Below are 16296 nucleotides of genomic sequence, written 5' to 3'. Positions count from 1 at the left end.
GTTGGTGATGGACAGGGAGGCCTGGCGTGCTGCAGTCTGTGGGGTCACAAAGAGTCGGACACGATTGAGTGACTGAGCTGACCGCAGCTTCCCTGAGTGAGACCAACACACCGCCGTTGGTGTGCGTGCTCTGGCTTGGCGCTTTTGCGCTTCCGCTTAAGGAACCGCAGCAGTGGCTTCTGGCTGAGGCACGGACTGAAGAGTCGACTGCCAGGGGGCGGCCCAGCTGGCAGCGAGCTGCTCCGCGGTGTCGCTAAGCTCCAGAGATTCTTAGGGCATCTTCCCTAAGAGTGAGAGACAGAGGTGATGATAACGCTACTTTTGGGGAAAGATCTTAGCACAGAGACTGGTGAGCTATCAGATATTATCATCCTCTTTTTTTTTTAACTTTTAAAACCAGAGTTTATATTCTATCTACCCCCTCTCCCCTGGTCACCTCTGGGCTTTTTCTGGAAAACATTGCTGTTTGAGCAGTTATCCCCCTGCAGGATCCTTGTGTTTGGTGATCTAATAATTCTGTGCCCACTTTCAGTGGTTTATGTTGCCAAGTATTCCCCCAACTTTCCCAGTGCCAAGTGGGTACACTTGGATTCTGTCTTGTTTTTCATGTGAAACATTTTGTTTATTATTGTTTGTTGTTGTTTTTTCCCCGTTTAGAAGCTTTTCAAGCCCACACTTCAGAGTGGAACAGTGCTGTGGACGTCATCCACTCTCACCTAGACTTGCCAGCCCTTAAATGCTTTGTTTCACCTGCTCTGTCTCCCTCTTTTGTGTATAAATATATTCCCCTTTGCCAGCTCAGCTGAGTGGGTGCTGCACCCATCCTGACTCTTCACCCTAACTTGTCAGCGGGAGTCCTCCCGGAACAAGGCCAGAACCTCGCCTGCGTGTGAGAAAGTGGCCCATCAGTCAGTAACTGACCCTTCGTCTCTTGGGGCCTTGCTTAGATCCCCCGGGAGGCTCCAGTGTGGCCATGCACTTGCTCTTTTCTTCACCCTGAGCTTGAGTCTGGGTGCCCCCCAGCCCCTGCGGGTGAGAGCAGACTCGGGCCCGCAGAGGCAGGCGAGCGCCACGCAGGTGGGGCCCAGACTTGGCCCTTTACTGAAGACCTTGAAGGAAGGTTCGGTCCAACAGTGTGCTTCACCAGGAACTAACTGCCTTGGGTTGCAGGGGAGGCAGCCTTGGTCAGCACAGGCCAACTTCAGAGGACTGACAGTGTGCGTTTGGAAAGCAGTTCAGAAGGCTGAGAGCCAGGTTGAGTTGCAAAGGGGATGACCTTTGGAAAGCGAAGGAGTCAGAGGAACCTGTGAGACCATGGGGCTGGCCTGTGCCGTGGCCCCCGCCCAGGAGGTTTGGACCAGAGTGTCCAGTGGAGGCTGGCTGCTGTCTCGTTGGCTGACCCGTGCTGCACTCGGGGCCCGGCTCCCTGACCACCTTCCTCTGAGGTTTGGTCCTCCCTGAGGACCCATTGGCCCGTTGAATGCTGGCTCTCCACTTTTATCCTCTTTTCATGGTTAAGGAGCTGGCACTTTTCTGAAGGTGAGCTCCCTTCTAAAAGGTTACTTATGTATTGAATGTTACAGTCTTCACTCCCTTTAATACTCCCATTGTTCCAGATGTGGCCTCGGGGAGCCCACGAAGTCCCTTCCAGCTGTGTGCCCTGCCCTGGCTCTGTCTGTCTTGGAGCGCTTCCTTATGTGTGTGAAACACGAACCACACTGCGGGCCCCCTTTATACTTTCTTTGCCCCAGTCCTTGAAGCAACTGTTCCTCAGAGGAAGCCTGGGTCCTTTTAGTAGCGAGTGGTATGTGGACGCCCAGGTCTGGGCTCTGGCTGTGTCCAAGGCCCGGAAGGCAGAGGACGGAGTGTGAGGTGGGTCTGTGGGCATGCTGCCCCCGCTCCCTCTGCGGCACCTGTGATGGTGGGTCTGAGGCTCAGGAGTCCTTGCTGGGAGGACGGCATGGAGGAGGGTGGCTTTGGGTGTGGAGCTGGCTGAGCAGGGGCTTGGGAAGCAAGGCCTTTTGATTCCTGTAAGATGGAACTCCCTCACCCTACCCCTGATTCCCACCCCGGATTTTCTCTTTGTGTATGTGCTGCTTTTTACTTATCATACTTGGGATTAGAGAAGTACTTGAATCTGAATCAGTAGCAACACATTTAAACTCTTCTTAAAAGATAATTTTATTTATTTATTTTTGGCGGTGCTGGGTCTTCTTGCTGTTCAGGCTTTTCCCCAGGTATGAGTGGGAGCTACTCTCTGATTGCAGTATCTGGGCTTCTCATTGCGGTGGTGTCTTTGCGGCGCACAGGCCTAGGGGCACACAGGCTTTAGTAGTTGCAGCGTGTGGGCTTTCGAGCACAGGCTCAGCAGTCGTGGTGCGTGGGCTTAGTTCCTGCACAGCATGTGGGATCGTCCCAGATCAGGGATCAATCCTGTGTCTCTTGCGTTGGCAGGGGGATTCTTTACCACTGAGCCACCAGGGAAGCCCACACTTGAGCTATAAAAACTGAAGCAGAATCTTATGTGTGGAAGAGAGCACAGCTGTTTAGAGTTCAGATTTCCTTTGCAAATCTAACAGTGTTTTTGTCATTTGTAGCAGCAGAACTTGTCTTGGCGACTGCCTGCCAGGGCATGCAGATGGACGAGCCAGCAACTCTGAGGCCTGACCCTCTAGGTTGGAATCAGGAGATGAGTGGTGTTTTTGGTATTACACTGTGAAGAAGATTGGATTCTTTTGCACCTGGGAACGTTACCATCTCCCTGATGCACCTGGATCCTACTGGTCTTCCCTTTAGATACTGGGGCATCAAGTCAGCTTCTCTTCTGTTATGGAGATTTTAATTTTCACCTTTTCTGTGTTATGGAAAGGAACCCTCATTGCTGTATTTCTAAATTCCAGCGTTTTCTGAAAATACTACACGTAATCTGACTTTCTCACCTTTGGAGTTACTTGATACTGTGATTTTTCCTTTCTGCTTGTTCTGTCAACTAGGAAGAGAGGTGTGTGAGGATTTCCCACTGTGGTGGTGGATGTGCCCTTTTCTATTTGAGATTTTGTCAGTTTCTACTTTACCTGGTTTGAGGTTCTAGTGACCTCCAGGGACTGAAGCAGGAAATATGGACCTGGCCATCATTGTTCTTTGTTTCCCATGGAGCAGACTCTGGTCTGCTTGGTCTCACTCAGGTTCAGGATCCACCTTGTGTCTGATGGGCCGTGATGGGGAGGAAGCGAGTGCAGTACAACGTTAAAGTGCCTCAGCTGGTGGTGGAGGCCAGGTTCTCTCAGGAGGGAGTGCAGGTGGGGCCTCAGTGACCAATGTTTTCCTTCCAACCGTGAGGATGAAAATCCAAGGTCACAGGGAGGAAGGGCTGCTAACAGGTGGTGGGACAGTTGGTTAATTATGGTGGTCAAAGAAAGTAAGGAATTCACCTCTCAGTTTGGACCAAAATAAAATTCAGATGGATTAGAAAAAACCTTAAAAATAAGAGAAAGTTGGGTTAGGTTTGTTGTGAAATTTTTAAGCAGAAAAGAACTTTAAAAATGTTAAATTAATTTCATAAGCTTGGGATCAGCCTGTCATATTCTCTGATTTTCTTTTTTTTCCAGCTGACATGTAAGGAGCATTTTTACTGTCTTTAGCTATTTATTTTAAAAAATTATGTGTGTTCATATTATATGTTCAAATATGTACCATAACATATTTTTCTTAATTATGCAAATGCTATGGCATATATCTATATTCATTTTCATGATCAAGAGAAGGGCTTTTGAAATACTAAAATAATGGAAGAAGTCACAAATCTCTTGATATAGTTTTGAACCTGAGCTATTTTAAAATCAAAGAAGTATACATACTTATAAACAAGTCAAATTGTCCTGAGAGATTAATAGTGAAAAATAGTTCCCTGTCCTCCCCAGAAGTAATTATTTTTAACTCTTTAAACATTTTCTTTTGGTTTCAGCTACTCTCTTATCATCTAGATATCTTCTGTTGACTTTCTATTATGGTAAATGAAGATTGATCTCTTCAATAATATCCTGTTTCTTTCCCTTCCATTCTTCCCATATAATTAACTCACTGTTTTTATTACATCAAACATCAGTGTTCATTTAATTTTGACTATGTAAATATCATTCAGTGAAAAACTCAGCTGTGTTCTGTAATTGCGTTTTATTTCTTGTACAACCTTTTGTCTTTTTTCTGGAGCTAACTATTGCATTTCCTGTGAAATTGTATAGTTCGCTGCCATTTAGCTTTAATTTTTTCAAGTATTCATTCTTCTGTCTAAAACTCATCCTATCATGTGGTGAGTTTCTCTGATTGGGGGGAAAAATGGAACGCTGTGTTCGAGTCCCGCTTCCTTTCTGCTGCTTGGATCTCCTTCACCCGCCTTCCGCACCGCCTGGTCTCCTTCTGTGCGGCCTCTGTCCCCTTGCTCGCGCTCCTGGAGCCCTGCTTCCTCCTGCCTCACTGTCTCTGGCCAGCAGGCACCTGAGACTCTGAGATGCTTTCCTGGTTACCGTATTGTTTCTGTGGCTCCACGCTGTGCTCTTTCTTGGTCAGTTCTCCTTTTTTGCTGCAGCGTGGTTTTTGGCATCCTGAGGAAGGGGTGAGGGTCACTCTGAGTTCCTGGGTTTGGAGGGTGAGGCTATCATCACACTCGATTTTCGGGTTGGCTGGGTGTGGAATTTTATGTTGAACATAATTCTCAGCATTTTGAAGGTGTTATTGCATTTCCTTCGAGCATCCAGAGTTGCTGTTCTGCTTGTCATTTCACGAACATGGAGCTGTCTCTTCCTCCCCAGCAGCTTGGCTGTCCCCAAGGTGTGCCCGGACGTGGGTGTTGGGTGCAGCGCTGGGAGGGGTTGGTTCTGATGCGTGCCCCTGTGTTTGGTGATTCCCTGATGGGTCTCTCTGTTTTTCTCTGTGGAAGGCCAGCTATTTGGGTCTCACATCTCCTGTACAGATCGATCCTGTCGGTTTCTTATTAGAGTAGGTGTTTTCACTTTTAACTTTTTTCTTCTTTCTGGGAGATTTCCTACCTTTCCACCGAAATTTTCTTCTTGAGTTTTGTTTTCGTGGTCGTATTAAATTTCGAATGGCGCTTTCTCTCTGTTGTCCTCTTCTGACAGCAGACTAGAGTTCGTCTCTGTCAGGCGTCATCTCCTCCTGTCGTGGTGTCTGTGGCCCTGCAGAGACTGTTGATTCTGTGTGCTTTGCACTCCTTCCTGTTAGGGGCTCTCTGGGTCTGGGGTGCCTGCGCTGGGCCTTCTTCCAGTGGACGGCACTCAGCTGCCTGCGGCCTGTAGGGGGCGCTGTTGGCTTGTGTTAGAGGCGCTGGCTGGCTGGTGGTGCCTGGTTGAGGGAATCTCCAGCTTCTGGGGCAGAGACAAGGTGGGAAGTTCTTCCTGTGGTGTACTGGTTCCCCGGGAAGTGTGCTTTGCTGCCTCGTGTCCGGCATGCTGTGTGAGGGGACAGGGACCGGGGTTCCCCAGGGGCAGCCCTTCTTTCCTCACCCAGCTCCCCGTCTGCACCGGGGGTGTGGCTTCTCCAGCATCTGGGGGGACTCCGTGGCCTCGAGCTGCCCCCTCCCCATACCACCCCCCAGCGTGGTGAGGGCAGGGCGGCCCGGCTCCCCGGCTGGTGTCGGGGGGGCTGGGATTGGAACCCATGCTGCCCGGCCCTCGCTGGTGTCGTCTCTGCTCTGACTGACGTAGTATCCTCTTCGGTGGCTCTTGGAAGGGAGGAGATGAGAAGTGAATCTGGTCAGCGTTCTGTCCCGGTTGACTTTGAACCCTATCTAAGTCTTGCAAACATATTTCCCCTTTTGCTGTAGAGTGTGGTGGGGGAAGAAAAAGGATTTATTTTGAGGTTAACAGAGTCCAACAGTACCAAGTAAAACGACTTCAAAGCCGCTCCTAACTTGATATCAGTAATTATTAATAGATTTGCCTAATTTCATCCCAAATTCTAACTTTCAAGTTCTAACATTTTATTTTAAAAACTAGGTCAGAAAAAGAGTGCACGCCAGTATCACGTACAGTTCTTTGGTGATGCCCCAGAAAGAGCTTGGATATTTGAGAAGAGCCTTGTAGCTTTTGAAGGAGAAGGACAGTTTGAAAAATTATGCCAGGAAAGTGCCAAGCAGGCACCCACGAAAGCTGAGAAAATTAAGGTGACAGATGTTCCTTAAGTACAATTTTAGACCAAACTTTTATTTTCATTCTTAATGATGTGTCTTGCTTTGAACTTGTGGCTGCCTCAAGCCGTGTGATGGCCTCTCACGTCCGTCACTGCTGGCTTTGCCTGGTGCTGTGTGTCCCACAGCACGGCGGCTTCGGTGGACACACGGTTTATCCTGTTTACTCCGTGATGACTCCCAGGGGCAGTCTTTCCAAGTTTTGTTTTCCTTTATGTACACACACACACACACACACACACACACACACATACACACATATGATAATATATATAAGTATTAATTGTAATTGCAGTTGATTTCTAGTTTAAAGAAACAGTAGAGTTATACTGGTCTGAACTCTAAAACCTTCAAGTTAATTGGTTTTTATAGTTTTTGATTTCTAAATTTACCTGAAATTCTAAAAGTATCCTTTAAAGTAGGTTAATTTTTAATGTTTGTTTGATGAAACTTACACATGTCTCATGTTTTCTTTGCAGCTGTTGAAGCCCATTTCAGGGAAGTTGAGGGCCCAGTGGGAAATGGGCCTCGTTCAGGCTGAGGCCGCCGCACGCATGGCGGTAGAGGAGCGGAGAGCCAAGTTCACCTTCCTCTACGTGGGGGACCAGCTCCGCCTCAACCCCCACGTGGCCAAGGAGGCGGGCGTGGCTGTGGAGTCACTGGGAGAAGCAGCAGAGCCCTCAGGAGCTGGGGAAGAAGCTGCAGACAGCCCTAAGTCCTCGGGGGAGGAGGGCGCACCCGTCAAGAGGAGACGGAGGGCCAAGCTGTCCGGCTCTGCCGAGAACCTCCCTGGCGACCCAGGGCCGGGGCGGGCCACGCCGCAGAAGACGGCCGAGGCCGACTCCAGGAGGGGCGTGGGGTCCCCCCCCGGCAGGAAGAAGGCCACGGCCCCCACCCCGAGGAGCAGGAGGGGCGACGCGGCGTCCCAGTTCCTGGTCTTCTGTCAGAAGCACCGGGACGAGGTCGGTGTGGGGACGCTCTGAGGGCTTGTGCTTTGTGCGGGAGTCTGCCCGTGAGGCCGGTCCTCACAGCGCCCGGCCCCGGCCCCCAGCGCTGTCGGCCCGGCCGTACTGTGCCTTCTGTACACGCGGGTCTCAGGGGCAACTGTCGTTAGGGGGAAGCCAGTGCGACCCTTGGGGGCAGAGATCCTTGCCTTTGTGCTCTAGAATATTCCTCCCAACTATGGTGGGAAGGTCCAGGGACAGCGGGAAGTGGGCTGCTCTTTGCTAGAAGCTTGGCCTTATCCTGACCTCCAGCCCAGGTTAGCGCCTTCTCCAGGAGGCAGCTCAGAAGCCTCCAGGAGGTGGTACAGGGTTGGATTTACGGAACCTGATGCTGCCATGGGCCTGGGCATGTCAGGCACCTGCTGCCGTGGTATGTGAAGGGCGGCATGGTGTCAGCAGCTAAACATTTGTCTAGTTTTCTTAATCGTTTTCATAGAGTGGACCGAGCTTATTTGGATATCGTCAAGTCTTGAGTCCGCTTTAAGGGCTCAGGCCGGCATTTTGGTTCTTTGCTGTTACTTGAAATGAGTGGGTTGTTGGGACTTTTCTCAGGATTGCAAGGCAGATGTGACGTTAGAAAGCCTGTTGTGATTCGTCATTGTAGATTAAATAATCATCTCAGTAGGTGGAGAAAAACATTTGATAAAGTCATTGCTTTCTTCTGGTCACGCCCTGTGGCTTTCGTGGTCTTAGTTCTGTGACCAGGGATTGAACCTGAGTGGTCGGCAGTGAGAGCATTGAGTCCTCACCCCTGGACCACTGGGGAGGTCCTTAGTAGTGATTGCTTTTTGATACAAAGTTAGCAGGCAGGAGTAGAAGGGAATGTCCTTCTGTCTGCTGAGGGATGACTTTCAGAAGCTGTTAGCATCGTGGTGGTTGAGGAGACTTCAGAAGCGTCCTCTCTCGAGTCATGAGCAAGGCAGGTGCCGTCACTGGTGTCAGCGCAGTGACGCAGGGCCGTGCAGCAGAAGGGGCCCCGCGGCAGAGCCCCAGCCCGGGGAGCGGCTGACACGGAGCAGCCAGCGCAGGGGCCGGGGCGTCACGTGGCTGTGAGGCTGCGAGGAGGGAAGGTGACAGAACAGCTGTGACTTTGGAGAAAAGCTACTGATGTTGCAGCAGACCTGAGTAGAGAGTAATAGGAAGGTTCACTTTTCTGAAGCTAGAGTTGTCATCCCCCTCTGTTAACTCTAAGTCCGATGTGCTCCCGTGAAGCCCTCAGCAGGAATGTCTCTGCCTTTTAAGCAGATGCTAGCATAGCCATGTTGGAAGGGAAGCTCAGCCCGAGGACTCGCCCTGCACAGAGGAAGCTCTTAATGCAAACAGTGGCTCTGCCGCTCAGGACGGGCGCTGGCCCACACTGCTGACTTCAGAATTCAGCAGCTCCAGGAGGAGAGTTCTGTCAGTGTAGGAGAGGGAGGGCTGCTTCAGCCAAACAGTTCACAGACCGTGAAGGAACGTTGTTAAAGTGAAACGAGAGCTCCGTGTGCAGAGCTCAGGATAGTCCTGGAGGAGGAAGGGGAGAGGCTTTGAGAAGAGCAGGTCCCAGAAGACCCTGGGTGCCATTGAGCACAGAGTGGCTGCTGAGCCTGGGCTGGGGCGACCACGCGTCATGGTCACCGCACGGCCAGCACTTCTGTGACCAAGGGCCGAGGCTGTGGTGGGAATCCACATGCAAGGCTGTGAAGGGGCATTCCTTACATCTAGCTTAAAGAGAAATTTGGCAATATCTAGTGAAACTGAAGATGCACATTCTTTTTGTCTTACAATTTCAGCCCGAGGGATTTGCCCTAGAGAAATTTCACCCTCGCACGGTGTTCAGAGCTGTAAGGTGTTCTGGTGAGGCCCAGCAGGCGGTGGTCTCCTGCAGCATCGCTCAGACAATCATGAAGGTGGCCTCACTCCGCTTCCAGGATAGGGACCCTCAGATCCCATCACGACAAGAGTGAAAGTGTAGCACGCTCGCCTGCTGCCCGCCTGTGCCTCCCTGCCTCCCGCGCCTGTCCACAGAGGCTGGGCGTATCCAGGCCCGTGCCTGCTCAGGTGCCAGGCGGTGCTGCCGTGACAGCCCTGCCCACCAGCCATGCTTGCGCCGGTTCCCCATCTGCATCTCCCTAGAATCTCACTCATCCGAGTTTATGAGAGAGACCTCAGGCCGCTTTCCGGAGGACGCCCTTTTTGCTGTGGGGACCCAGATTGCTCTTAGTCAACCCTCCTAGCACTAAGGTACGTGCCAAGAGCAGGCAGGCCGACCGTGCAACCGGTGCTGAGGGGCTGTGCCCAGAGCCCAGAGCCCTGAGGCTCAGTGCGCCTCTCTGTCTGAGCTTCCCACCAGAGCGTTGCTGTGAGCACCCCAGCGCACGCTCACCCCAGACGCGCCTGGCCCTGGCCCTGTGGGCTGGGGCCCACAGGCCCGCCCTCCTGCTGGGTGCGGGGCTGGGCTGGTCTGAGGGTCTGGTGCTGTCGGGACGGTGTTTGCTTGTTTGCAGGTGTGTTGTGCTGGCTCCGTAGTAAGTGACGCTGGTCTTGAACGCAGGAGACTGCTGACTCCAGCCTGTAGAATGATCTGGCTTTTCTAGGTGCTCTTTTCCTATGGAGAGTGGCCGTGCACCCCAGGGTGGTTTTTGTTTGGTTGTTACTGAATCGGTGGCCGGCCCTGGAGGGATGGAGTGGATGGAGTCTCCTTTTTTGGACTCACTAGGTAGAAGACTGTGCCCGTTGAGGACATCTGGTCACCACTTGCTGCCTGTTTTTAAAAATCAGTTTCCAACTCTCTTCTTGCACATGAAGACGAGCGCCATGCTTCTGGCAGTGGCTTGAGTTCTTTGTCACACGCTTTGCTCATTAGTCTTTGTCCAGCAGGCTTAGATTGGCCACGCCGCCCTGGCTCCTCCTGGGGTCCAGCTCCCAGGCTGAGGACTCCCCCCACGTCCAGCTCCCCCTGAGGCAAGGGAGAGGAGCATGCAGGACGTGGGTCCATGGGGCAGAGGCCCCTGCAGGGACCAGGGCGGGGGCACGACCCCCAGCAGCCAAGCGGTGCCCGCATGTGGTCTGCAGGCCTCCCGCTGGGTTAGCCTAGCGCGTCGTGTCAGTGGCTCACCTGTTGTTGGCTGTGCGGGGCCTCAGTTGCGGTGTGCAGGCATCTCTGGCTGTGGCGCACGCTCAGTAGTGGTGCTCGGGCTTAGCTGGCCTGCGGGACCTCAGCGCCCAGACCAGGGACTGAGCCCCCGAGTTCTGAGCCTCCGGACCACCGGCCGAGTCCCCAGGAGCAGCTTTACTGGCAGGTGTTTTCAACACAGTTTCGGATTTTTAAAGGATCTTTTCCCACTTTATCTGATCCTGATTTTTACAGCTCCTTTAGAGGGTGGCAGTGTTTAGTCTCAGTTCTTTGGATGTACATTTGTATTGGGTTCCTGTTTGGGTCACCTCAAAGCTCAGTGGCCTAAAACAACCACCTGCGTTGATGATCTCAGAGGCTGTGGTTTGGGATTTTGGGAGCAGCGTGGCGGTTCTGCCTCAGCGTCTCTCATGAGGTCGCTTTAAGATGTCGACTTGGTGGGGCTGCGTCACCTGAGGGCTGGCCTGGGGCTGGGAGCCCTCCCCAAGGTGCCACATCTGCGGCCACGGGGCCTCTGTCCCGCACCGGGTGGCCTCTCCAGTAGCTGGGGGTGTGGGGGGGCGAGTGTCATCACAGCAGGAGGCCAGCCCCCCAGCAGGTGGCCCCTGGGCTGGGCGGAGGCCTTCCCTGCCCTGTACTCAGGAGGCTCTCAGGGCACATGTGTGCAGAGGGAAAGCCTCCTTCTGGAGTCTCAAGTTGCGCTGTGGGCTTGTGAGTACCTGGCTTTCCATGTTTCCTTTTTCCAAGGAGGGGAAGGTTTCTGTGACTGTGAAGGGACCCAGGCAGCAGGGGGCTGGCGCCACCGGGAGGGGCACCCTGACGCCGCCCACTGGCCTCTGCGGTGCGGGGGACGTGCTCGGGCAGGAGCCTCAGAGGGCAGGAGGGCGGGTGGGCTGGGTGGGTAAGCACTGTCTCAGGGGTTGAGGGGCCGCCTGGCTATGGGGGTGAGACCCTCAGGGAGGCTTCCCGGCCTGAGACTCTCACGGGGGACACCCCTCCTCCCTCTGGAAGCTCTGGGGGAGCAGAGAGGGTAGGGCTCCGGGGGCAGAGGTGGCCAAGAGGGGGCCTGGGAGGAGACTGGGGGAGGTGTTGACGCTGGTGGTGCCGCCTCCCGGCGAGCTTGTCAGCAGCCCTTCGGTTCCCCATGTCCATCAGGGTATAGTTGAGCCCTTCCTGAAGCATCTTCTGGAGGCTGTTCCCGCTGAGCTTGATCTTGACCAGGCTGTGGAAGTCTTCCTCTGGGACGACCGCTACCTTCCCAGCTCCGGGTGGGGCCTGCCTTCCCTGCCCGCCTCCTCCCCGTGGGCATCTGGCCCCAGGCCGGGCTCTGCCCAGTGGCTCCCTCCTCATCCCGTGCCCAGACTCTGTCCGCTGCACCTGGCCCACCCCCGCCCGACACGGTTGGCTCGCTGGGGAGGTCAGGACTGACCGCTGGCTTTGCGTATTCTCCTGTGTCTAAGGTAGTTTATTAAAGCAGGCGGTGGTCACTGCGGAGCGCACACCACACTTCAGGCCCATTGCCAGTGCATTTTCATGAGCAACTATGTTCGGTGAGGTTGGAGTGGTGACCCCTTCTCCCGTGGCCAGGCCCCCTTGCAATGAGAGTGAGGGGTGCAGGGCGATGGGGAGCGGACTGGGACCAGCCCGACCGATACCTGTCGCCCCTGTGCCAGCTGTGCTGGGTGGCGTCCTGGTGAGCCCGTGGGCAGAGTGAGTGGTCATTGCTTCACTGACCTACAGCGAGGCCTGACGGTTGGCCTGCCCGGGATGCCCTGGCTAGTTTCGGCATTTAACAGTGTAGAGTCGGTTCTTGGCTCCTGAGCCGTCGGTACCGGGTGGGCTGGGACTGCTCTGTGGCCGCAGCGTGCGGCCTTGCTCTTCTGTCGGTGGTCCTCAGGCTGGGGCGCGCAGACACGCACGGAACCTCGGGAGAGCAGAGCGGTGCCCCTGGGGTGGAGGGGCCGTGGCCGTGGCCCCGCCCGCCCCAGTCCTCCTCACGGGGCAGCAGGCCCTGCTGGTCACCTTGGGAAAGGGGTCCCCGGAGCGCTCTGCGACCCTGCGCCCAGGGAGCATGGCCCCTTGGCCTGCTCGCCACCCTCCAGGCGCATACCTGGGAGCATGAGGGTTGGTGCTGCTACAGCGAGCACGCTGGCCAGAGGGGCGTTTTCTGCTGCCGGCTCCTCCAGGGTGCCTGGGAAGTCGTAAGGTACCCGTGATTGACTGATTTTGGGAATGTGTACTGTCTTGTCTTTCATCATTTATCATGTCCTGCATTTATACAGATACAGTTGAGTTATTTCCACCAGGCCTGATTTCAGTGAGTTACGACATCATTAGACACCGCTTTCCTTTGGAGCTTTTCTGGGACGCGGTTCCAGGGCATGGAGGTGAGTGTGCCCGTGGCGCCTTCCTACCGCCCCCTGCTGTGCCCGCAGGTGGTTGCCGAGCACCCGGATGCATCTGCCGAGGAGATCGAAGAGCTGCTCGCGTCGCAGTGGAACATGCTCAATGAGAAGCAGAAGGCGCGCTATCACACCAAGTTTGCGCTCGTGGCTCCGCCCCAGTCCGAAGAAGACTCTGGTAATGGCGCCTCTGTGCCCATGTCCTCTGCTGGGTCTGCCCAGCGCACCGCGGTCACGAGAAAGCCACCCGAGTGCACTGTCGCCAGAGTCGCGCAGTGGGCATGTGAGGGAGGCAGGCAGCCCGCGTGGCCTCCAGGGCCAGAGGCGCGCCTGATGGGCCACGGTCAGGCCTCCTGGTGGGGGCTGCGCCTGCCCACCACATTCCTGGGGCAGGGCTGTGGGCTTGGGAGCTCACCGTGTGAGGAGGCTGGCCATGGCCTGGTGGTGGGTGTGGGCAGACTCTGGTTGTCAGTGTGAAAAAGCAAAGTGCCCCTTCGCCCTGGGCCCCCGTAAGAGGAGGGAGGATTCACACGGAGCCTGGGGACACGTGTGCTGCATCAGGCATGCCATCTGCGTGCTGGACGCCCACGCTGGGGACGGACACCCCTGATGTGGATGTGAGTGGCATGTTCGGGCGTCAGTTGAAATACAGAAGAAGCCTACGTCTCGAGGCTCGTTCCTGAGGCGCTTTGGAGAAGCCAGGTGCGGGGCGTGCGCGTGGGGGCCAGAGGCCAGCTCAGGAGGAGGGGGCCGCCCGCCCGTGTGCCCCAGTGACCCCACCCTGGTTGGCGGGCTCTGGACCCCACAGCACCGTCCAATGACACCAGTAGTAAACTTTGCTTGTGTGTGCAGAGTGGGTTGCAAATGCTACAGTTCAGAATAGCAGGATGTTTAGGATTTGTGTGTTTTTTTTAAAAGGCAGACATTTACTAGACAGTTCATCAGTGCGTAAATCTAGGAAAGTGTTCCTTTCCAGTGACTGCTGATTTAAGAATAGGTGGGCTTTACTGAAGCCAGAGTCTCCTCACCCCTGAGGGGTGAGTGTGACCTGAATATCCGCTCTGTCACCAAGGACCGTCTGAGTAACGGGCAGGTGCGGTCCTGCCCCCGGGATGTCCAGTGTGTTTGCCCTGCAGGGCCGATGCCCAGGACGCCGGGCCAGGCGCGGTGCCCACCGTCCCGTCCTGTCGGTGCTGGGTTCACAGGTGCCCCTCCTGCTTGTTTCCATGAGAGATGCCCTGGCAAGGGGAGCGCCTCCCTTGATAGGGAAGGACAGTGACTTCACCACCCTGGGGGTTCTTTGCCTGGCGTGCAGATGCTGAGGGGTCCTGGCAGCTCAGGCCAACCTTGGCGCTTGCTGGTTCCCATCAGGCAGCAGCTCCGTGGCCCCACCAGCCACGGCTCTGCAGCCTCTCCCGGTGTTCCCTGAGGCCACCCGGCGCTGTGCGGGCCCAGAGCTCGGCGAAGGCTGCTCTGGGCGGTTCAGCCGGTCTGGGTCCAGCGCTGGTGACGCTGGCGTGGCTCTCCGCGCACACTGCCGGGCCTGCATGTTGAGCAGCGCCTCCGGACGCAGGGACCTGAGCCTCTGGTCACTGTGCCCCGCGGCCCCGGCAGGGCTTGAGGGCGACGGTGCCCTCCCATGGGATGCCGGTGGGAGGCAAACAGTCCAGGAGGAAACCCTGAATCTCTGTGATGCAGTCCTGCACATGCAAGTCCTGGGTTTGCATTGAGTAGACCTCAGCGTGCTTAGATCAGCCCTCTCTCTAGACCTGCACTCTCAGCCTACATCTTACCTCTCTGTCAGTGCTGTTTGGACCCCTTAAGTCTCGGGTCAGGTGGTCACCCTGAGGACACCTAATGTGCACTGTCCACAATTGCTTAGAAAGTGCTTAGTTTGCAGATGGACGTGTTTTCCTTAAGATGCTTCTTTAAGGAAATGTGTTAAAAGTAGCAGGTCGTTTATATTTTTTAAGTTTGACTTAAATTCTACTAGTCTTTGAACGTAAGTGAAGGATTTTCTCAAATTCCTGGGTACGTTTATGCTGTGTAACAGATGGCAGGATGCTCGCCTCTGGATGAGATCAGGGTTTCTGCTCGCCATGTGGGATGTGCCCAGAGCTGCACCTGTGACCCTTGGGCCCGGAAACGAGCAGGGTTTCGGGGGGCCCGTCACAGCTGGACCTGCACCTGAGCGCGCTGGGCGGCTGCTTGGCGCCCTAGAGGGTGGTTTGTGGAAGGGTCTTCACGTCGGTTTCCCCATCCCCATCCCAAGGTAACTTAAATGGGAAGAAAAGAAACCACACAAAGAGGACCCAGGACCTGAGCGAAGACGCTGACGTTGAGGAGGCCCCCAGGAAGAGGCTGAGGACCGACAGGCACGGCCTGCGGAAGGTAGCTACGCCGGGCTGAGCCGCGGGGGTGTCCTTGGGGAGCGCCTTCCTGGAGGCCGCTGAGCAGAGCAAGTGTTTGTCTGCCAGGGGATTCAGCAGGTCTGAACACTGGTAACACTGGATGTTTTTGAGTCAGCAAAATCGCATGTTTAAAGTAACTCTTCAGTGAAGGCTGTGTTAGTCCATGTGTAAGTACTGAGTTGACAGATGAACGTCATAGTCCACTATCTGTGTTAGTCTTCAACAAGAAGTTGAAAAATCCATTAAAAATAGGTTTTATGTACTCACCCCGTTTATTAGTAATTCCTGTAATTGAGTACACAATCAGGGATACTAGGCAGGCTGTGCAGACCAGTTTGGTGCAGCAACAAGGTACTGATGTAAAGGCAGCCCCAGGACGTGCTCAGCGGGGGCTGGTGGTGTCCAGGGCAGGGCCGACTTGGGGCCTGGAGGAGCGCGGAGCTGACCGAGGCCCGGGCACTCGGGGAGCCGGGCCTGCCGTGTCCGGCGCTGGTGCTCGCGCGTGAGGAGCACGCGGGCCGTGCCAGGTGCTCTCTCGTGGGACCCAGGTAGGGTCGTCACAAAGCGAGGTCACGGCTGAGTGTGTGTTTATCTAATGGTAGTTCTTCCAGGGTAGTTGTACTCTGATTTATCATTTTGAGTGTGACTTTAAACTGTCCTTTTTTGGCTTTGCTGTGCGGCTTGTGGGGTCTTTTCGTGGTGGGATGTGAGATCTTAGCTCCCCGACCACAGATTGAACCCAGGCCCCCTGCCATGGAATAACTAGCAGACTGCCAGGGAATTTCCCAAACTGTCTTTCACTGATCTGAATCGAGAAGTTGTTCTTTTTATTGTTTTATTTCAAAGACTGGAAAATAAATCCCATGTATTGCTCAAGCACAGAAATATAGCCACCACATCATCTGTCTTATTTCTTTAAAGGTGTATTTGCAGTTCAGAGGAGCAGGCAGGCCCCGCCCGGTTCTCCTGGCTCGGAGAGCGTTGTCCCGGGGCCCTTGCTGGCTCCAGCAGTGAGCTAGCTAATGAGCCAGGTGACCCCCGCACTCAGCCGTCCGTGTCCAGTGACTAGGGCCTGGGATGAGGGTCTCCTCTGGCTGCTGCTTTGGAAGTGGTCCTTTACTGGCAACCACGCAGACACTGGTTGCTTTGGAATATTTGTATA

At 54.7% G+C, this 16296-nt stretch overlaps 1 protein-coding gene across 6 annotated transcripts in view; it reads left to right on the top strand.

The window, feature by feature from the left end:
- The window catches only part of NSD2 (nuclear receptor binding SET domain protein 2), a 69261-nt gene that overhangs the window by 31831 nt on the left and 21134 nt on the right, over positions 1-16296 (top strand). For all 6 annotated transcript variants that reach the window (XR_006265700.1, XM_043448422.1, XM_043448423.1 and 3 more), the window contains exons 4-7: positions 6012-6178; positions 6682-7164; positions 12757-12901; positions 14996-15114. Coding sequence is in view for 5 of the 6 variants with exons in the window: in XM_043448422.1 (XP_043304357.1) it covers positions 6012-6178; positions 6682-7164; positions 12757-12901; positions 14996-15114 (914 nt within the window). In the remaining variant the exon portion in view is untranslated. The remainder of the gene's footprint in view (positions 1-6011; positions 6179-6681; positions 7165-12756; positions 12902-14995; positions 15115-16296) is intronic.

This window comes from Cervus canadensis, chromosome 26 (genome assembly GCF_019320065.1).
Source record: "Cervus canadensis isolate Bull #8, Minnesota chromosome 26, ASM1932006v1, whole genome shotgun sequence".
NCBI lineage: Eukaryota > Metazoa > Chordata > Mammalia > Artiodactyla > Cervidae > Cervus > Cervus canadensis.
The sequence above is the reverse complement of the archived record's forward strand: the minus strand, read 5'-3'. Positions and strand labels throughout refer to the sequence as shown.